This window comes from Crassostrea angulata, chromosome 3 (assembly GCF_025612915.1).
Source record: "Crassostrea angulata isolate pt1a10 chromosome 3, ASM2561291v2, whole genome shotgun sequence".
Taxonomy (NCBI): Eukaryota; Metazoa; Mollusca; class Bivalvia; order Ostreida; family Ostreidae; genus Magallana; species Magallana angulata.
The window spans coordinates 55,818,468-55,841,843 of NC_069113.1; the positions used below are offsets into that span (position 1 = coordinate 55,818,468).

The 23,376-nt window shown below is 35.9% G+C and overlaps 1 protein-coding gene across 2 annotated transcripts; it reads right to left on the reverse strand.

Moving 5' to 3' along the window:
- Positions 1–851: 851 nt before the first annotated feature.
- On the reverse strand, positions 852–22,442 carry LOC128176643 (uncharacterized). 2 transcript variants are annotated; one of them, XM_052843110.1, is made up of 12 exons: positions 22,303–22,442; positions 21,583–22,160; positions 11,096–11,214; positions 8,335–8,577; positions 7,319–7,539; positions 5,786–6,229; positions 4,990–5,190; positions 4,592–4,696; positions 3,466–3,609; positions 2,653–2,814; positions 2,229–2,366; positions 852–2,086 (listed from the first exon to the last, which is right to left on the reverse strand). In XM_052843110.1, exons 2-12 carry the CDS (start codon positions 21,891–21,893, stop codon positions 2,036–2,038), a joined length of 2,139 nt encoding a protein of 712 aa, XP_052699070.1. In that variant the 5' UTR covers positions 21,894–22,160; positions 22,303–22,442; the 3' UTR covers positions 852–2,035. The 2 variants fall into 2 exon arrangements, with proteins under 2 accessions (XP_052699070.1, XP_052699069.1); XM_052843109.1 differs by lacking the exon at positions 22,303–22,442 and having other exon boundaries at positions 21,583–22,193.
- Positions 22,443–23,376: the final 934 nt, after the last annotated feature.

A 23,376-nucleotide genomic window follows, 5' to 3' on the forward strand; every position in this document is an offset into this window, starting at 1 on the left:
GATTTCGTGGCCTAATAGTTTTTGAGAAGAAGATTTTCAAAGATTTTCTCTATATATTCCTATGTAAAAATTGATCCCCCCATTGTGGCCCCACCCTACCCCCGGTTACCATGATTTGAACAAACTTGAATTTACACTATCTGAGGATGTTTCCACTTAAAACTGAGCTTTCCTGGCCTAATAGTTTTTGAAAAGAAGATTTTTAAAGATTTTCTCTATATATTCCTATGTAAAACTTGATCCCCCTATTGTGGCCCCACCCTACCTACAGGGACCATGATTTAAACAAACTTGAATCTACACTACCTGAGGATGCTTCCATTTAAATTGGAGCTTTTCTGGCCTGATAGCTTTTGAGAAGAAGATTTTTAAAGATTTTCTCTGTATATTCCTATGTAAAACTTGATCCCCCTCCTGTGGCCCCTCCCTACCCCTGGGGACCATGATTTGAACAAATTTGAATCTTCACTACCTGAGGATGCCTCCACACAAGTTTAAGCTTTTCAGGCCGAATAGTTTTTGAGAAGAGGATTTTTGAAAAATACCAACAAATTTTCAATAATTCTCAATTATCTCCCCTTTAAAGAGGTCGTGGCCCTTCATTTGAACAAACTTGAATCCCCTTCACCTAGTGGTGCTTTGTGCCAAATTTAGTTGAAGTTTGCCCAGGGGTTCTTGAGAAGAAGATGAAAATGTGAAAAGTTTACAACGACGACGACGACAACGTCGACTACGACGACAATGACGACTACGCCGACAACGACGACAACGACAGACAACGGACAAATTGTGATCAGAAAAGCTCACTTGAGCCTTTGGCTCAGGTGATCTAAAAATAAAGCAACTCGGCATAGTCTGCAATATTTATTACTAAACAATACAACATACCAATACGTCATTTTGACAAATGGGCAAAATTTTATCTAATGCATTATACAGCACAAATTGCAAAAAACACATCTTTTATGATTAAAATGATGATAAATACACTTAACTGTTTTTGCCTATAAACATAAATCTTTTAAAAATATCAATATACATAGAACAGCAGATAGATATACACAATACGTCTTTGGAATGTGAACAATAAGTAACGACATAATCAAAACAAAAGTAACAAATAATTAAACTTAATGTCGCGTCAAATCAAATGCTGAGGTCTACTGTACACGTAACGTCCGCCAAAATGAAAGTAGACATAAACCGAAACTAAAACTACACACACTGCCGCCACCTGTTCAACAGATCCAGCTCCACTGTTTAAAGCATTGCTTTTAACTTGTTTTACATTTAGTCAGAGAAATTACAAAACTCTTGTAAGAATTCTTTACATAGAAAAAACTTTTTTCAATCATAATTACTACAACTAGATAGTAAATCTTAGTGTTTTCATTTTTTATTACTGATGCGACACAATAAAAAATTATAATTCACAAGACGCTGTCCATAAAATAGAATCATGCAAATAAAAGTAATAATAAAACTACATCAAATTCATTGTGGACATCGCTCATTAAACAAACTTAATAAAGTACTACAGAAATAACAATTCTCGTGCATATGAACACTAGGCGACGTGACCAAGTGAAATAACATCTTTTCCATCATGTTATTTTGAAATTCCAAGTTATTTTTCTACTTATCTCCCTTTGATGCTGCATAAATGAACAAATTTTCTGGCACATATTTATCGGCATTTTATTGTTTATAAGAATAGAAACAATCACGTGTCAGACTGATCTGTGTTATGAACACGCCGTGGACTACTTTTACCCTGCAATAACATAAACTAAAGTCAAAGGCGGAAAGGGACCAGAAACGGACGTCTACAAAACAGGTGCTAGCTGGAGAACCCACGTGATCGCCGGAAATGACGAGTCGACAGATGTCGGTCGCTTTGGCAACGCTTTCTATATATGTTGTATGTTATAATGTTAGGGCGGAAAATGCTATATGGAGAATGCGGTGGATTGAATAGAATGGATATGTACAAAGGAGAGTTTGCGTATCGTACTTCGAACGGGCTGGCGAGAAGTTAGACACCATACATCGATAAACCGTTCTGTTGTGTATTCTGGACCTTAATCTGCAAAAAAGTGGGACAAAGTCACAAGTTTGTTTTACCATTAATTAAATATCTGTTTATCAATTCTGTAGTTGATCAAATCATTCATGTTTCAAGACTTTTTGTGCGGTAGGATAGAAATTGAGTTTCAGTGCGTATTTACCTTTCCAAGGGAAACTTGTTCAATCAGTTTGACAATTTCGTCACACTTCTTGTCCATTGCCCGTTCCTTCAGTGACGTCATAGAATGCCCACATTCCATCATCGCGCACATGGGGTCGCTAGGATCACATTTTTGGTACTGTAACATAAACATGCCACTCTGATTTAGAAAGTTGAAAAAAGCTAAAGGGAAAGAAATAGTATCTTGGAGCTCATTTCAATTAAATTTTCTCGGTTTCAAGACCTAATTCAGAAGATTTCTTAAGAAATCTCACTGTAACTGAATTATTTCTTTGTTAAAAGAATTTAACACAGATATAAACATGTAGTTGAGAAACCATTATTGAGATGGCCAATATTTCCCGGTTTGTAACATTGACAGTCGACGTCAGACGCTTGTAACAAGTAAAGTTTTGTAAACTAACCTGCTTATAAATGTCCGTTTTGAAGCCGTTGGTGATGAGGTACTTGGCGATCTCTGTCTGTTTGTGGTCCACACAGTCAAACAGGGTGGAGCTGTACCGAGACACGTCACCGAACGCCTGGAGCCCGGATGTAAGACTCTTGACGGTCTCCACGTCCCCGTCCTGTCAAAAGAATGCAGTGTAAAGGTGAGAGAGAGAGAGAGAGAGAGAGAGAGAGAGAGAGAGAGAGACACACACACACAGACAGACAGACAGACTGACAAACGGAAAAACAGGGAGATAAACTAGTTAAGGAAAATAGAATTGTTCTGTTTCTTTCTTTTTTTGATAAAAATAATTAATGTAACATGTGAAAGTATCCTTATTCAACTGCTGTATGAAATAACGTACAGCATCTCAACCTATATCAGAAAACAGAAGTTTTGGTAGTTAATTTGCTATTAGCTGAAACATTAAAAGCTTTATGATTCAAAAGTTTGGAAGCCAGAGCTTCTTTATAACGGGAGTATCAAGTTTTTTTCACGTCTACCCTATAGTCCTTTCTGATACAATTTAATTAAAGAAAAAACAATCATACAACGACTATTTATTTTTATACTTGTTTTGTTAAAATAAATTATATCCAAAAGGACACTACCTTTTTGTATAGTCAATATTTTGTTGTTTTCCCTTTTTACTTGAAAATATTTTCATTTAAACTGGTGCTAATTACCTTCATCCATTACCTAACACAAACTACACGAGTTTACTTGGATACCCAGTAAACAGTAAGAGGGAAAAGTCATTGGGAGCAATCTAAATGTAATCACTTACTTGTATTGCCTTTTTAAATGTTTGTTCAAAATCGCTGTCACACAGGTAAATGTTGAGATCAAAATCTTCGATTTCTTTCTGGACCTTTCTGTGTTCCTGACTGCCACACTTCTCAACGGTCAGATCCTCCGCCAGCCTCCCGAACTGTCTCAACAAAACATGACGTAAGTATTAAGATAACTGTTATAGAAATCAACATGGTGTCAACAAAACATGACGTAAGTATTAAGATAACGTCAACAAAACATCAGCTTTACTATGTAATCAACTGTGATAGAAATCAACATGACATCAACAAAACCTCAGCTTTACTATGTAATCAAATGTGATAAAAATCAACATGGCGTCAACAAAACATCAGAAATACTAAGTAATCAACTGTTATAGGTAACAATAATGCGTCAACAAAACATCAACATTACTATGTAACTGTATAACTGTGTAAAAAACTGTTACAGACAAAAATGCGCCAACAAAACAAAAAAATAACTTTGTAACCGGCTATTATAGGTTATAACATTACGTCAATAAAATGTCAACATTACTGTGTAACTACTAGTATGTAACTGTATAACCAACTGTTTCAGACAATAATGCGTCAACAAAACATCAACACTACTGTTACAATATAACTGTGTAACCAACTGTTATAGACAGCATGGCGTCAACAAGGCGTCAACATTACTGTTTACCCAATTGTTATAGCATTGTGTGAAAAAACATCAACGTTACTCTATCAATAAATGTTTAAGCTTAGCTTACTAGTTCTAACATAGGACACAACATGCCATCAACAAAACAATAAAATCACCTATAGAAGTTCAAGTCTACATTTTGCTTTTCACATATAATAAATGTTTGCAAGCATATACCGGAAATTATTTATTTTTTCAATGATGTGTACTTTTAAATATCACTGACTACAATGGATTTATATATATATATATATATATATATATATATATATATATATATATATATATATATATATATATATATATATATATATATATATATATGAAATGGTGGAATATATATATATATAGCTCTGGAACTAGGGGAAGTTCGATTTAAAATGGTACACCTTGGATTTTTGGATTTGTTAGTTTTTCCTCGTTATACTCACAGCGTCTCTTCTCTTGACTAGAGCCCCTTTGTCAATCATCTTTTTGATGATGGCTTTCTCTTCCGGAATAAACAGGTATCCGTAGTGTAGAGGTGTTCGGTCCAACTAAAAAAAAGAACGGGTCTATGGTTTAACGGAGTGGTATCGTCATTTTTATTTAATATCCCTTGTAAGGGTATTATATTGACAGTGTATTACTGTATATTTCATATTGTATATTGCATATAATTATTACCTATCATCGGTGAATTTGCAGACATTGAAAATAAAAATTAAACATTTTTTTAATCGATTCGAAGTTACAACGTACTTATTCTTAAACTATTTTTACAAGCTTTTAATAAAATTAATACAAGTAAAAAAGAGCTGCAATCTTTTGAAGATCCACATGATCTTACCGTGTCTCCCAAAGTTACGTGACCTGCGCACTCATCCAGGAGGAAGCTGATAAGTGGCTTGTGTTTTTTGAGAATGGCCCGGTGTAGCAGGCTGCGGCCGCACCTGTCCCTCACGTTTGCGTACCGCTTACAACTGAGCAGCTTCTTCAGATCCTCTAGGGACCCATCATCCACTGCCTGGAACACCCTCTTCACGTACGCCTGAGCGGGGAGAAAAGGTCACGTGATTTATTTTTTTTTTGGCAGGAAAAAACTGTCATCACTTAAGAACAATGCACGTGTGCATTCTTTATCTCAACCAATATGTGAGATGTTAAAGGTTTAAAAAAACGGAAATTCATGACATCCGACACTATTTCCTTAATCATGTAGTATTATAGGATATTCAGGTAAAATATTTAACTTTTATGCTCAAAACATTAAATATATATGGAAAATTGGCAAACCTGATTCATAAAAAAAAACCCTTAATTCATCTCATCCACTCCTTAATCATTATAATATGTTATGTCACTTTGATTCAAACTTGAAGCATCTTCAAATTTCCCTTCAACGGTGTAAATAACCATATCAAAACTTTAGTCTCATGTTCGCTGATTTACGTTCTCAATACATGTATTTGTTTACATCAGTTAGATCAATATCGCCACCATTCCTAATGAACAAGTCGGAATCTACTCGGAAATTTATCTTGTAGCAAGCAAGCTTATATATCTGTATCCATGTGTGTGTGTGGAGAGAGGGTATGGGGTGGGTGGGGAGTGATGTAGGATGTGGATGGGGACAAGGTGTTTACCTGAATGGCCGCCGTTAGTTTGACCACCTCGTGGATCTGACGGGTGCCGTATTTCTTGGCTATGTCCACTAGGGTCCGATTCCCACTATCCGTGATGTCTAACAGATGGTCGTAGTTGTGTAATATAAGCTTCTCAATGTCCTCAAATTTACGGTCCTTGACTAGTTTGATTATGTACTCATCAATGCACTTGCAATAATGTTCCTTCTGAAGTTTCTTCGCGAGGTCACGTGGTGTGCGGCCATTACAGTCACGTGCTGATAGGTCGGCACCGTAAGACATGGCGACTCGGAGCGTGTTTTCTGCAGCGTTCTCTGGCCGATCGTGCAGGACGATCTTGTGGAGGATGGTGTGGCCTTCCCGGTCCCGTGCGGTCAAGTCCGCCCCCTTCAGGACTCGGTGGACTATCTTCTCATCCCGAGGCGCCGTCACACCGCAGATAATCTGAAAAAGCGTTTATCAGAAAGCTTTCATATAGATTCATATGCGAACATAGATAAACGATAAAAAACGTATATAAAAATGTTCTATTAAACAAAACACAGTTTAATTTATGCGGTATGTGGTCTCTTTGAGCACCAGGTATTTATCAAAATGGGAACCAATTTGTGACGTTTACTTGTCAAAGGTTAATGACAGAGACAGCCAATTTTACGCTTGGATTACCGCCCTTGAAGCTTCAATAAATAACACAGAAGTCGGCGACACGACAGAGGTGGGCGTGGCAATGAATAAACACTTCACAAAGCGACAGTCGCTTATCAGTCTGAACACAATACACAGAAAATAAAGAGGAAATTTGACGAAGACTGAAGGGCAAGATGTGCACATTCATGTCTTGTTTCATTTACAATATGTCGCCGCTGACTTCATGTCCAGAACATAGCGGCCGATCTCCTTAATGGATGTTATTATTGTGCAGATAATGGAGACATTGTTGAATCACTATTTAAAATTCACGTTTTGATCTGTAGGTTAGTTATGATTTTTAACAGTGTCTAAGAATCGATCTGGTTGGTCGAAACCAATTTGTCGCTGACGTAGGATAAAATTTAATAACATGTTAAATTGCTTTCTGACAAGTTCACTTTTCGTTACCAATGAAAACGTCTGAAGAAAAATGTGCACTTTTCAGGATTCGTAAGTAAATAAATGTTTAGCCCAAATATCTTGTAATCATTTCAAATCTGGCTTCTTTCTTTAACTGGCATTTATAAGAAGCTACCAAATATAATTTAGGAAATTAGCACAATAATATTTCATATGAGTTTCTCCGAAGAAAAAAAATGGTTCCCTAAAAACATGTCTATTTAAACACATATTAGTAGATTTCTTTGATTGACCTCATTATTGAAAAAAGGAGTTTTTTAAAACTTCTTTGGTCTAACAATAATTGGATTCCGTCAATTCTCGAGGTCTGAATTAAATTGTTAAAGGGATTTTGGCAGACTCTTTTATTGGGTGTGGGTGATTTTTGAAAGTCAGACCTACATGTATCTTGAAAAACATAGGTTCATACGAGTACTGACTTACTTGGAAAAACAGTGGTTTGGGCGGGTTCTTTGACTCGGCGTCGTCCGTCCACAGGACGCGGGTGTCGGGCTCCATCTCCAGGAGGACGTCCACCGCGTCATAATTGTTGGACTCCCACGCCGCCGCCAGGATAGGGCGAGGCACTTCCGGGAATTCTGGGTATTTGTGCTGGTAAGAGTAGTCCATCGCGTTCGAATCGACATCCTTCAAGAGTTCGATTCCTAGCAAAATATGAAAATTGCAATGTTAGAAAGTCTTCACGTATATGGTATGAATTAAGTGTTCAATTTAAGCAATATTTCTATTCCTTTTTCTATCATATCGTTTAAAAATGACTACCGGTGTTGTAATTAACAGGTCCTCTACCCGGGGATCATTCGGCTTGTGCTTAGAATTTTTGCCGTCAGGAATTGTTTGATACACTTTTTTGAGTTGTGTAGAAAGGGTCTTTTCGTATCAGACAAAAGTAAATCCACCCTCCTGTGACGTCATACATTTTACATAAACCATGAATTCATTAAAATTCTTGCGAGTAGATTTGTAATTTCCAAGTTATTATAGGTGCATATCAAAAACTCAAATCATTGTTTACTTGGAGATATTTAATAAGGGTTTTTCATCCTTATATTCGACATAATTCAATAATAACAAAGGGAAATAACTCTTTTTTTATTTTTCTCTAAGTGATATATCTAAATGCTATAATTTTTATAATGTAAACAATTTTTTCTTTTTTTTTTAATTAATTTTAGTTTTCTGACATAGTTAGCAATAAAATTTAAATAGATAAACAAGTATCCATCCACTTTTATTTAATTTTTAAACAAGAAAAAGAGCGATTTTCAGATGATTATTTCAGCTTTTGGTTTTTATTACCTTACATCTTAAATAATATGGATACATATATATTTTATTTATTTTTTGACGAAATTCAAATCCAATAAGTTAAAAAAAGTTAAGTTTTTTAACTTTGAACCCATATTTTTATAGGTACGGAGTTACCATATATTTATTACCTTGCTTCACCCAACTTTTTACAATGAATCCAAATCCAGCATTTAGAGCTAGACACATCTCGTTCTGATTTTCAAATTCTTCGATCATGCGCAGTAAGTCCACTTTGTGTATATCGTCCTTTACGAGGGATTTGATGTTGACAACTTTTCCATTTTTGACGCACGTCAGGCGACACCACTGTCTGAGCAGGCGCTGTACCACCTTCCGGTCTGGATTTTCTTCACTCAGTGCAGCCCATAAACCTTCAAAATAAAAAAAATTACCCTTACTGATTGGCTGCTTCGTTAATGAATGATTGATTATCATGGTAAACATTCAGAATGGCAAAAATTAGACTTGGTTCTTAAAACATAAGTTAATGATTTCCTAGGACAAAGTATCAATAACTGCATAATACATTTAATTATTTGATAAACGAGATAACATCAAGATATATTTTCGATTTGTTCTTCAACAGTCATCGCTATTCGAACTCACTTTTTAAAACATGCTTCCAAAACTGGAAACGACTTTATGCAAGAGTTGCATGTGTTGAAATGAAGTTTAATAGACTAAACTAGCATGATATAATTTTCCTAATTTGTTTGTGTAATCCCGTGTGGACCTAGAGCAGTGAAGTTACTGAACACGTGCTAAACGTGAGATTTCCTCAAGCACCGCCGATACTTTGATTACTGATCACGTGGTCAATGTTAGATTTCCTCAAACAGTGTCGACACTTTGATTACAGTCTAAAATTGAGGCTAATTTTCGCTTCATTTGGCAAAATGAAATGTGAGAGACTCGACCTAATTATACAGCAGTGTTGAATGAACGAAGGTCGATAATTTCTGGGTAGAAAGCGGAGCAGACACACGAGACTCTGTCACGCTCCGCGATCCAAGTACAGGCAGCGCGTCCCCGAATTTAAACCGGGGGTGGTAGAGTAGAGAGAGAGAGAGAGAGAGAGAGAGAGAGAGAGAGAGAGAGAGAGAGAGAGATTGTATTGCATATATTTTGTGATCTGTTAGTTAATAATACGCGAATACAAATGAAGTGTTCAATTTTTCTTGGGGTCGAGAGGTTGTCACGGCATACACTTTGGCATTCTGACTGCGCTCCGCTGAGAGTTGAAATCTCCATTTATTGCTGACAAAAACCTCCATCAGCTATCTCACCACAATGGAGGGTGCGTCGGTTTTCCATCGCGATAAAAGAAAACAATACTGTGCAACATTCCGAAAAATTACAAATTTAGGAATAAATTAAAGTTATCTTTCAAAGCATGGTCTATAAAAACTAATTGTATAAAAATGAAGTTACAAAGCCTTGTCTGTCGCCATAGGGTGATTTTCAGATAGTATCGCATCACCCGGATTAATGTGTTCTGATGAGGAGTGTGTCCGGCTGTCGATACTTGGTGGGTAAATAGAGTACACGCAAAATTCAAAACTGTGTATCGTAAAGTGTTGTCTGCATATAATTACATCACAATGAGCATATACATCACAATGAGCACATACATGTAGCGGGTGTGACCGTTCGGCAGGGGATGCTTACCCCCCCCCCCCCCCCCCAAACCACCTGATCCCACCTCTGTCTCTTAAGAGGTCCGTATTGCTCTGCTTTGAATTTGTATTTCGCTATATGGATTTTTTAGATGATTCACTGTGTCTTATTGTCATTTTTCATCATGAGTCTGTAAAGTACTTTAAATTGTGTTGTCTATATGTTATTATAGATGGTGTATGATTAGTATGATGAAAAGTTGTCATAACAGTTTCATGAATATTGTCTGTACAGTATTTCAAATGTCATGTGTTTGTTGTATGTATAATTAGATGTTTATACAACGCTTTGCTTTATCTGTCAGTGGGCTGTACATTATAGTAAATGTTGTATGTAAAGTTTTATAATAAGTTTTTTTATGCAGTCTAACAATAACTATTATGCACAGTATCTTAAACGCTTTATAAGTTGCCTGCACATATTTGACAATGTTGTCTGAGTGTATAAATTTATGATAATTTGTCAACACAATATAATTTCATAAATGGTGTCTGATTTGTAACCTATTATTACATGTTGTTTGTATATTTTTTGTGAAGTTGCCTTTTTAGCATCATATTGCATTTGGCTAGCTGTTTAAAAATAAGTTGTCTGCGCGTTTTCATATTTATGTTTAATATAGAATAACTTAGAATTTTATGAATTACTGTCGGTACAATATTATTTAATTTTCTATGCTGTATGATATTGAGTTGCCTGCATGATATTGTCGCAAGTTGTTTGCTTTGTTTTATCAACTTTATTTTAAGAGTATGGGACCAGGCCTCTGCCTGGGTATAAGTGAGCTCGGGACACACTGTAGTGCTCTGTACAAGCCTGGGTATAAGTGAGCCCGGGACAAACTGTAGTGCTCTATACACGCCTGGGTATAAGTGAGCTCGGGACACACTGTAGTGCTCTGTACACGCCTGGGTATAAGTGAGCCCGGGACACACTGTAGTGCTCTGTACACGCCTGGGTATAAGTGAGCCCGGGACACACTGTAGTGCTCTGTACACGCCTGGGTATAAGTGAGCCCGGGACACACTTAGTGCTCTGTACACGCCTGGGTATAAGTGAGCCCGTGACACACTGTAGTGCTCTGTACACGCCTGGGTATAAGTGAGCCCGGGACACACTGTAGTGCTCTGTACACGCCTGGGTATAAGTGAGCCCGGGACACACTGTAGTGCTCTGTACACGCCTGGGTATCTATCAACACGTGGATCTCACCTGGCTTAAACTTTTTATACCAGTGGTACATCTCCTCCCAGCCCTCGGGTTTCTCCGTTATAAGGATATCTTCTGCCGTTTTGCCGTCATTGTTAACAATCCTGGTGTCGGCACCGCATCTGCAAGATAGAACACTAACCAGTCAAATTTATATCAGTAATGGAAGATAACTGTAATGACTCATAAACAGAGTGATTCTTTTGCTTCATTTCTCAAAATGAATAAAAATACGTCGTTGAATATCATAACACTTAACCTAAATCTGAGTACATGTTTTCTTTATTAAGAAAAAAAAATTTGGTTTGCACACACAACTTGATTGAAAAATAACTTACTTAATTTGTAGATATGCAAAACGGAAGGAAATAATACAGCTGAATTAAATCTTTTAACAATTTAAAACCCATGTTACCATAAACAAGGCTAAAGATAGTCAACATTGTGATAACGTTAATGTTTGGTTGGTTTTGTATGAGATATATTATTTTTTATAAACATTAAATTTGAAAGAACACGTATCATTAAAAGAGCATAAATTTTCATCGGCATTTCACATTTATTAGAACAGACAAGCAGACTGACAATCAAGCCAGGTGCGTTCAAGAAACAGAGCAACCACAGCTAAGATAAAGGCCACCTGTGTACCTAACAAATAGTACACAAGTACTCAACATGATAATAATCAATATTGGAGTTATAAATAGATGTCGACGTTTTGTATATTTGTCGTAAACAAAAAATGTCAAATCAATTTTAAAGTGAACATGTTTCAGCCAGATATATCCTCCAGAAATTGACGGGACACCAGTTAAGTCTCATACATCGGCCGGCTTTTAATTTGTAGAGACGCGATATACGATGGACTGGAAGCGAGTTCAGAGTTCTATTTTGATGCGGATAACGTTTTATTATTTTTTTTCTTTAACCAGGGAATTTGTATCGGATTTCACGATTAATGTACTTGTACTTTATCGAGGTATTGTTCGCGGGAATTAAACACATCCCGCCTCAGTAAATTATCTTACTGTTTCATTGTTAGAACCCCAGCTGGGTGTCCTGTTACCGTCCCCTTAAATGTCCTATATATAGACCTGAACAACGTCCAGCGCCATCTTTCGGACACACACGCGGTCAAATAAGAGGACATCTTGACTATGCTATACTGTGAGGAAAGCAGTCATCCGGATATTTTCGACCCGTCCGTCCAGTTTCTGGTCAATTTGTGACGCTTCATCACGGATGTTAAAAATGTACTTTGTACTGCGTGGCATTCTTTCCTTTCACCAGGAACCCAGCGGTGACATAGCAAATCTTGCTCTAATGAATCTCGTTTGGTTGTGTACCAAATGCCGTCCTTTTTCACACGATATACTTGCGATCATTTGGGGAAGACCTTGACCATTGTCCATGTTATAGAACACTGGCAGAAGAAACATTTTTTCGTTTGTAGTCTTTACAGAACCGAGTATTCAGATAATTCTGTCCACTTTATTGTTTCACATTAAATCACTTATAGGAACTTGAAGTTTAATAAAACGATACGCCACAATTTGTTGAACTAGTAACTACATTTTGTTAAATTTCACGTACAGAGCTTGGTTTTACCTTATAACCCTTAAAAAAAATTATGGTAAAAAATTACTCATCTTCTTTAAATTTTAAAATGATTTTTCTATTTTATCATGAATCATTTTAAGTAAAGAACAAATCCATAAGTTTAATATTAGTCATTTGACATTTGTGCTATATCTATATGCAATGCTCTTTGTTTAAAAGGGATTCATGTGGTATAAAAATGACCAAGACAATTCTAACAGAGCTGCGTGCTGCAGCCTGATGAAGGTAAACAGGTGTTGAGAGACTCCAAATAAGGGTGGAATTATTGTTTTTAGCCAGGTAAAGAGTTTTGCGAAAAGGTGGACTATTTTTTCTTACAGATAAACATCTACAGTTTAAACGAGGTTGTAAAATTGTTCTTAATTCACGTTTCGATTCCTTCTCTAATAGCGATTTAATGTTTTCGGGACAGTTCTAACGTTACACTGATTGAAGCAAGAGGGACGACAACACAAAGACCGACGACAGAATTCCAAAAAACACTTTGTATTGGTTCACGGAGAGTCATTGTGCATGGCACATAGTATTTGTTTAACAGCCAACTAACTGCAGGCCGTGGTCACGTGGTCCATGGTTTTCGGGTGCATTTTTATTTTGATATGCGAAGGTTGCAAAGATCCCACTCTGCTGTTAGTCATACATAAACAAAAGAGAAGGTGCACATGCAACCCCTCAATCCACGCATCCCCAGCGTACTCTATACATCAAAGGTGTGCAATAAGCCAGCCAGTGTACTGGGCTCAAGTGACCGGCAGTATCTGTCACCCGATCGCCTGGTACCACGCTCTGCCTCGCCGTGCCGCCAGAATGCGTGCCGATAGTTTTCACACCTCACAGAAAGAGGCTTTGTTTGTTTTTATGAAATCTAGGTGTGACATGATTTTAAGTCACAACAAGGTGTTTCAGGTCCTCGCCTAGGTCTACCTTATTGTGATGGTACACGTCTAAATCAGAGAAGCTGAGTGGATGTCAGTTACCTGTCAGAATTGTATAAAGCTTTGTTTTGTAGCGGTCAGCAGCCCGTTTCCACAAAACAAGAAAACGATAAGCTGTTGACTTGATAACCAATGATTGTGTAATACAACACTCAGAGTCTATGGCACAGAGGCACCAGGTACATACAGATAGGTAACAACAGTTCTCCAGTGACTAAAAGTAGACTTAAGGTAATCTGAGACCAGGTGAGGATACAGGTACATACTGAGTGCACTTCATTTACCTGAGTGTCGTACTGATGTGTAACCTTAGACTGAGGTATCACTGAGAAATAACAGCTAATCAACAACAATATAAATGAACAAAATTAACAACTGATGAAACAATATAACAACTGATGGACAAAAATAACAGTTAATAAAAACCATTTCAATCGATGAACAAAAATAACAGCTGATGAATGAAAATAACAAAACAATGAACAAAAAACAACCCAAGTTTGTGAACAGATCGACAGCTGATGAACCAAAAAAAAAAACAACAACCCAAGTTTGTGAATAGACCGACAGTTAATGAACAAAATAAAACAACAACCCAAGTTTGTGAATAGATCGACAGGTGATGAACCAAAAAACAACAACCCAAGTTTGTGAATAGATCGACAGGTGATGAACAAAAAATAACAACCCAAGTTTGTGAATAGATCGACAGTTGATGAACAAAAAACAACCCAAGTTTGTAAATAGATCGACAGTTGATAAACCCAAAAAAAATCAGATGATGAATAAATATGACAATTGACGAACTTAAAAAAGATTTATGGAGAATAAAATGTTTGCATTTCACTGTTTGTTGTGTGTAACTCTAGTTACAGCCATATTTTGTATGATCATCATTGGTTCCTACAACCTATGAGCAGCTTCATTTTCCTTTTCCTATGAGATGGTAAATCTGCCAGTGCCGGGGAGACGATGGAGTTTATATTTTACCGGGACAAAGATGATGGAGATGACTTATGATCCCGTTTCATAGATTTGTATCTAAAAATAGTATGTGTCCGAGTATAAATCCCACACCGGAAGTCGCTCCGCCATAGTCCCTGATGCACAATATACATGTACCACACTCTTATTAATGGCATTGTCTTCATAAACCAAATCAATTGCATTGTTAATCATCAGATTGATCAATTAATATACTCTGAATTATTCATAGTTGTACATTATATTGTAACAATGAACGCCGGGAGATTCCGAACGACCTAGGTGTAGGTGGCCTCGGGCCTTTTTGTCAACGTTGGAGGATTACACTGGCGTTCAGGATCTAAATCTACAGAGACTCACATTTTGATTTTAAAGAATGTAATTCTATTCTTGTTAAACTTTCAACTCAGCAATTGAAATACACACTGTACAAAAAGGCTATTAGTTCAAACATCTGTACCCATTTTTTACTGGGGCGTTTGAACGATGCCTGATTAGAAATTGTGCGAAGAAGATATTTCACATTGTTTTGTATACTTTTCCCTTTAAATAAAAAGTATTTGAACTGTGAACAAACCAGTGCTTTATATCTGTAAATTCGAGAGTAAAGATATTTCAAAGTAGAACTTTGACATAATCATTTCGCCTCGGGCTGAACAAGAAGAATTTAAAGGGACACTGGTAAGAAACAAAACATGGAATCACACGCTAGATTGGGCATTATCAAAAGGAGCGAGGCCAAAACTGGGTCACGAAAGTTTTGCAGCTTATACAGAATGTATATTATTTTATTTTACCTTGTTCCAGATTTTACCTCGATAAAAACTCTATCAAGATATACAAAAAATAACATTGGCTTGTAATAGAAAATTCATGAAAGTTATTAAAAGCATTGTACAAACGCCCTGTGCTCGCTGTGACCTTGAAATGACAGGCTGGTTACGTGCCTGATTGATCAATTTCATCTTTTATTTTAATTAGCTTGAATATTGATTCTCTGTTTTGTATAAGTGATACACGCTTGGATTTTACTCCAACTACAAAAACTAATGTCACATATCCGTGGGTTTTCTCTGAAAAGAACGACTGAGAGTCACAAAAGATACGAAACACTGTTGTTTATTAATAGACTTTGCAAAAGGTTTAGCAAAGATTTAAAAAAATGCATGTAGAAACACAAATGGATGCATATAAATCTAGAAAATATGTCCATATAAAAAGTAACTTTGTAAAAAAAGCATGGGACAATGATAGATTGTCATTCAAAGATAGCCAAACAGGTAAAGAAGGGGTCGTAGAATATCTCTCTCTCTCTCTCTCTCTCTCTCTCTCTCTCTCTCTCTCTCTCTAAGAAAACTGCCCATTATCTCATTTGAAGAAGAAATATTAGATATCACAGATTAACAACAAATTGTGTAAACAAACAAAAAACCTTCTCATTCCATTTTTTTTGGCAATAAATACGAGTAAGAAAACTGATAGTGTAGTACATCCAAAAGTTGTATTTTAAACGTTCAATAATTCTGTTTATCATTCTGACTAGTAATATTACACAAAGAGAGAATAAAAGTGGACCAAGGCATGCCTGCCAGTTATCTTTTTTGAATGACGAAATTCTCTTTAAATTGTTAATATTAAACGCGTAGGAAATTGCTCATCTCTTCAGCCATTCAAATTAATTGTACAATACTCTTCACTTCAATCAATGAAAACTCTCTCTCTCTCTCTCTCTCTCTCTCTCTCTCTCTCTCTCTCTCTCTCTCTCTCTCTCTCTCTCACGCACACATATATGCGTTAGAATAGAAAACAGAACTATGAAACTGTGTCATTTAAAAGAACTCAAAACATTTGGAAAATTATAATCATAACCAAAATTGAATAAAAAAAATTCTGATATCACCGGCTTTTCATCAGAATTTTTCTTGAAAACAAGTTGTGGTTATTTATGTATGGATAAGGTTCATCTACAGAGGTTTTCGTTTTTATATTACACACCCTTCCAGACAGCGTTCAGTGTCGAGCCTTGCTTGACAAGCCTCACAGCCCCGCTTTCCTCTGATTCATAGGTTTTTAAATTAATAAAACAGGCGTATGCTGAATAAATTATGGAATTAATTGTGATTGATTTTTCGCAGAAGACAACTGACAACTTCCTATTTTTCTGCACTGGAACACGACATAAATAGGATTTATATTTCGATAAACAAGATATGATATGTAAAAGTTATTTAGATATCATTTTCTAGTTTCGAATCCTGGCATGGTAGCCAATGTTTACCCCCCCCCCCCCCCCCCCCACTCTAGTGTTTCCCATGTAAACAAAAATATAAAATAACCAAAATTATGTTCACTAAAACAAAATGTTGCATTCCCACAGGAGTATGTGAAAATAAAATCGATTGAATTAACAGGAGATGAAAAAGTACATATCCTGCTGAGTTTGTTTACCTCGAGTAAAGGTGGAACATTTCAACGTCGAATAAAAAGTACTAAAAATTAAACAATTTACATAACCATCTAAATAAAGGCATATATATTGTCTATATAGATTGTTTCCACATTCGATGATAAAATTATTCAATGAGCAAAAAGAATAAACGTCGGTTAAAGAGGTTTTCATTTCACAATATCTTGTGAAACAAGATTGTGTGAACATCTAATTTATGCAATATTGATTTTACACAATACGTGAACAGTATTTGTTGAACTTAATGTCTGAACATTTATCGGAAGAAGTATTCATTTATAATTAAGGAATGTGTAAATATTCTGTGGAAGAGTATCCATGGAACAGAGTGTGTGAACATGTAGTGAAAAAAGTATCCATTTGACAAAACGTGTGGACATATAGTGAATGAAGTATACATTTGACAAAACACATACATGTGGAATGAAAGAAGTATCTAACGAAATGTGTGGACATCTACTGTAAAAATAACTATTCAACCGAATATATGAGCACCTAGGGAAAGACGTATCCATCATATTGGGTGTGTGTGAACACGTGTAGTGAAATATGTATCCATTTAACGGAATATGTGCAAAATGTATGAATTTAACGGAATATGTGTTCTGATGAATGAAGTATCAATCGCAATATGTGTATTTACATTTAATAAAAGAGGTATCCTCAGTAAAGATTGTTCTCAGAGAGATGAATAATTGTATTAATGTTTGATAAAAGAATATCCCACTGACCAAAATACACCAACATCACTGGTTATAGAGCTGATAATAAAAGTAATCATTTAAGTATCCAATGAATAAAATTAGTCAAGTATCCAATGAATGTATCCATTGAAGTACCATATGAGTGTAATGTAAATTAAGTATCCGATAAACGTAATCCCTTAAGTATCCAATAAATGTAAATGTAACCATTAAAGTATCCAGTGAATGCAATCATATAAGTATCCAGTGAATATATTCATTAAAGTATCCAGTGAATCTAATCATTAAAGTATCCAGGTATCCAGTGAATGTAATCATTAAAGTATCCAGTGATTGTAATCATTAAAGTATCCAGTGAATGTATATATCTAAGTATCATATGAATATAATCATTTAAGAATCAAATAAATGTACATGTTATCATTAAAGTATCCAGTGAATGTAAATCATTTAAGTATCCAATGAATGTAATCATGAAAGTATCCAGTGAATGTAATCATTAAAGTATCCAGTGATTGTAATCATGAAAGTATCCAGTGAATGTAATCATTAAAGTATCCAGTGATTGTAATCATGAAAGTATCCAGTGAATGTAATCATTAAAGTATCCAGTGATTGTAATCATGAAAGTATCCAGTGAATATATTCATTAAAGTATCCAGTGATTATAATCATTAAAGTATCAAGTGAATATAATCATGAAAGTAATCGGTGATTGTAATCATGAAAGTATCCAGTGAATGTATATATCTAAGTATCATATGAATGTATTTATCAAAATATCACATGAATATAATCATTTAAGAATCAAATAAATGTACATGTAATAACATAAGTATCCAGTGAATGTAATCATATAAGTATCCAGTGAATGTAATTATTCAACGGACAGAATATGACAGCCGCTAGATACATTAGTATGTTCTCATGGAATCATAAGAAATGATGAACGAGGTATTCAAAACATACTGTGCCAACATTTTAGGCTAACATAATCAATTAAATTGAAAGAAATACGTTCATTGAATTGAATGTAGTGAAAGAGTTCCCAATGAACGGAATGTATCAATAAAAGAACCTAACAAAATAATAAAAAACACAAATGATCTATAATAAGTGATAAAAGTATCCAATTATCTCTGTTTAGTGATACAAGTATCAACTGAACATAATTATTCACGTATGATGGTTGACGTATCCAATGACAAAGTTTATCAACATAAAATGATGGGAATATCCAAAGAAAAGAATGTATCAACATCTAGTGCTAGAAATATTCAATGACAAAGTTTATCAACATATAATGATGGGAATATCCAAAGAAAAGAATGTATCAACATCTAGTGATGGAAATATTCAATGACAAAGTTTATCAACATACAATGATGGGAATATCCAAAGAAAAGAATGTATCAACATCTAGTGCTAGAAATATTCAATGACAAAGTTTATCAACATATAATGATGGGAATATCCAAAGAAAAGAATGTATCAACATATAATGATGGGAATATCCAAAGGAGAATCTTTATCAACATCTAGTGCTGGATATATTCAATGAACAAAGGTATCAACATCTAGTGATGGAATTATTCAATAAGATAACATTTATCACTATCTAGTAATAGAATTATCCAATAAAAATGTATCAACATCTGGAATTAGGAAATGAACAGAATTCATCAATATATAGTGATGGAATAAACCAATGAAAAGAATTCATCAACATATAGTGATGGAATAAACCAATCAGAAGAATGTGTCAGCGTCTAGTGATTGAATCAACCAATCAGAAGAATGTGTAAGCGTCTAGTGATTGAATCAACCAATGAAAAGAATGTATAATTGTTTAGAAAAAAATATCCAAGAAAAAGAATGTGTTAAAATCTGGTGATGAAATTATCAAATGAATAGAATCTATCAACATCTAGTGATGGAAGTACTTAATGGAAAAATGTGTCATATCTTGTGATAGATTTATCCAATAAATATAATCTATCAACATCTAGTGATGAAAGTACTCAATGAAAAAATGTATCAACATTTTGTGAAAGAATTATCCAATGAAAAGAAATATTCATAATAAAGTGATGGAGTAAACTAATGTAAAAAAAAATGTGTCAAAATCTTGTGATAGAATTATCCTATGAATAAAATCTATCAACATCTAGCGATGGAAGTATTCAATGAAAACAATGTATCAATATCTAGTGATAGAATTATCCAATGAAACGAAATGATCATTATCTTGTGATGGAGTTAACTAATGTAAAAGAATGTGTCTAGTGATAGAATCATTCAGTGAAAAGAATGTGTGTAAACATTAAGTGCTATAAGTATCCCATGAAAAAAAGTATCACAGTAACAGAATTTTCCAATGAATAGAATCTATTATCATCTAGTGATGGAAGTATTCAATAAAAAAACGTATCAACATCTAGTGGTAGAATTATCCAATAAAACGGGTGTGTCAACATCTTGTGATGGAGTCAACCAATGGGAAGAATTTATCAACATCTAGTGATGGAAGTATTCAATGAAAAAAACGTATCAACATTTAGTGAACATCTAGTGATAGAATTATCCCATGAATAAAATGAATAACAGAGATAGAATCATCCAAGGAATGGAATCAATCAACATCTAGTGATGGACTTACAATCTAGTGATGGACTTACAATCTAGTGATGGACTTACAATCTAGTGATGGACTTACAACCAATGAGGAATTTCCGATACCAGATGTTCCTAATGAACACACTTATCAACTCTCAGAACAGAAGTTTCCAATAAAAAATATGCATCGGTATATTGCAAACGGACTGTAAAAGAAATATAAGACTCCGGGGGACGGAGGTTGGAGTGGGGGGGGGGGGGCTAGGGGGACGAAAATAATCCTCAGATTCATGGAGTACAGTTTATATCCTTTTTCAGTTTTTGTTTTTGGTTTTCTTTTTCTTACAAAAAAATGTTTACCAACACATCATTGGATATTATATCAGTTTCCTATTGACAATCCTTTTTTTGTTTTAGGCCCCAAATCCTTGGTTGGTTTTCATCACGAACAACAGTAAAGCTCTTTATGAGAGACGACTGGAAATAGACCCCGGTGTGTTTTCATCAGTTAGCCTCCAAATAAAAGCCCCGTCAATAATTGGTGTTCTCTCAACTGGAAACGATGCATTATGTAGGCCAAAAGATGGGACATCGCTTTCACCTCCCCATGATGAGTCCAATTTCACAGTAATAACGGCTTTTTAAGATCTTATTGAAGGCCGCTTATGTTATCTCTAACAAGCCTTCCCAGTGAAGCATACAAACTAAATGTCTCAATTCCCTCATGTTTAATTAATTTCACTATTGAGACATTTGCCACCATGAAAAAGGTGACGCTTAATTAGGGTGACGACCCGGGGCTTAATTTACAGTTTATTAATAATCTGATATACTTTATTTTCTTACATCGGATAGTGACTAGCCAGGGGCTAGTTTACTCCAGTAACTACTGCTGTAACAGAAACCAATGGCGAGGGGATATTGTCTTCTTTTTCCGTTTCTACACACTGCTTTGAGTCATGCAGGAGTGTCGCGGTTTTTCATGAAACAAACGTTGTTTTGATCACCGTTATTAGAACCTTTGCGGACGATGACTGTATTCTGTGTGTGACCGCACACCTGAATCTACCTGTGTCCGTTTTACACTATGTCCGTTCTACAAACCTGAATCTACATGTACCTATGTCCGTTCTACACACCTGAATCTACCTGTGTCCGTCTTACCTGATCAGGGCCATCATGATGCGGTAGGTCCCCGGTTTCCTCATCACTTTATGGAGACCCGTTTCCCCGTCCTTGTCTTGGGCGTCAATTTCGATATCCTTACACACCAGCATATAAATGGCCTGGACCGTCTCGGGGTCCGCGAAATTCTCGCCGTGGTCCACTAACAGGTGAAGAAGGTTCCCTCCAGTCTCCTCATCCCTCAGGTTCACATCTTTACCTGTCTTCAGGTATTCCCACAGAGCCCCCATCACCTGTTTGGGGTTACCTGTGTTTATTGTCTTGAATAACTTCGTTTTTCGAAGATTCATCCTGACAATATTAATACCGATCTAAATGTAGGCCAAACTTTACTGTCTATTCCTCTGAACCTGGAAAATTGATCGTCACACTTTTGTTTTCAGCCAACTAGAACAATTTCGTCATTTTGTCGCTCGGGTAGATGTGTGTACGTTGTTTACATTAGCTTGTTGGTAGATACAGCTGAGGCCGATTGTAGCCAATATCGACCAGTCTCCGATGTAACAGTACTGCCGTTGTTCCGTCGTTCTCGCTCGACTGTCAAACACTACGTCTGCCTGGCGAACGAGAAAAAAAGGGAAGTCTCGTTCACTCAGGTGGAACAACAATGCTTAAATTCTCCCAGTAAAGCGAGAGCTATTTCGTCTGATGGAAAGAGAACGAGCTTTGGTGTTACACCTGAGTGCTTCTTTTATTTACCTGTAAGTTGCGGTAATACCTGGAACGATTTCCCCGCACACTCTACTAGCGCTCGCTGCCTGATTGACTGCCTGTCTATCTGTACACAATCCATTGATTTATCTGACCTTTCATTTGATTTGCCAAGAACGAGGTGTTAATGAACAAACGCGGACTCATTTACAAATGTACAATATACAATAAGAATTCAACTTTTCATTTTACATGGCTGTTGAATTAAAAATTCGTGCAACGTCCACCCACTAGTTCAATTCATTTCATCATTTGTAATGTTAGCGGTTTTTGTTGTTGAAATTGATATACAATACAATATTATGCACGAGTGAAATGTTCAGTTTCTGACAAATTCTAGCAATTTCCAATATATTTCTGTGATTTCGAAGAGCAAGAACCTGCTCGCTGGCCTGGTCAGTACTACCTTACCGGTGGGGGTGAGCCCTCGCGTGTTGGGTCCAATATACTCCCTGTAGTATCAGTCAGAGTTTCTGTGCATGTAAACCACAGATTTTTGGATTTATCTGAATATTCCTGAGAAATTCCGAGCCGGTGTTGCGTTTCTCTCTGTATAACTGGAGCATTACTTGAACAGAATATGGACTCTTTATTTGTTAAGACACTTAACAAAGAGCTTTAAAAGTCAAACATATGAGAGGATATGTAATCAATCAGTTTGCAAAACACACAAAATTATAGTCCATATCTTATAGGACAGGAAACGTTTTCTCTTTCTAAAGTTTATGTCTCAAACGATTGAATGTCGGATCTCTATCTAATGAGATGACCAGTGAAGTCAAACCCGTCAATTTATTGACCATTTAATTTTTTCTCACTGTTTAGATGTGCTGATTTTGCACTTTTTGCTGTATTTAGTGTTTTCGTGATCTGTGACAGTAGGTGAATTGGATGGAGTGAATTATAGATGACACGAGGGTTAGAGCGATGATTTGGGTACGTTCACGAGATCATAACACGGTACCAGGTACATAGAGGAGAAATCAGACGGCCATTGGAATGAATGAAACTGTCTCAATAGAAGCACAAACAGAATATTCTTCAATGAAATTGGTTACCATT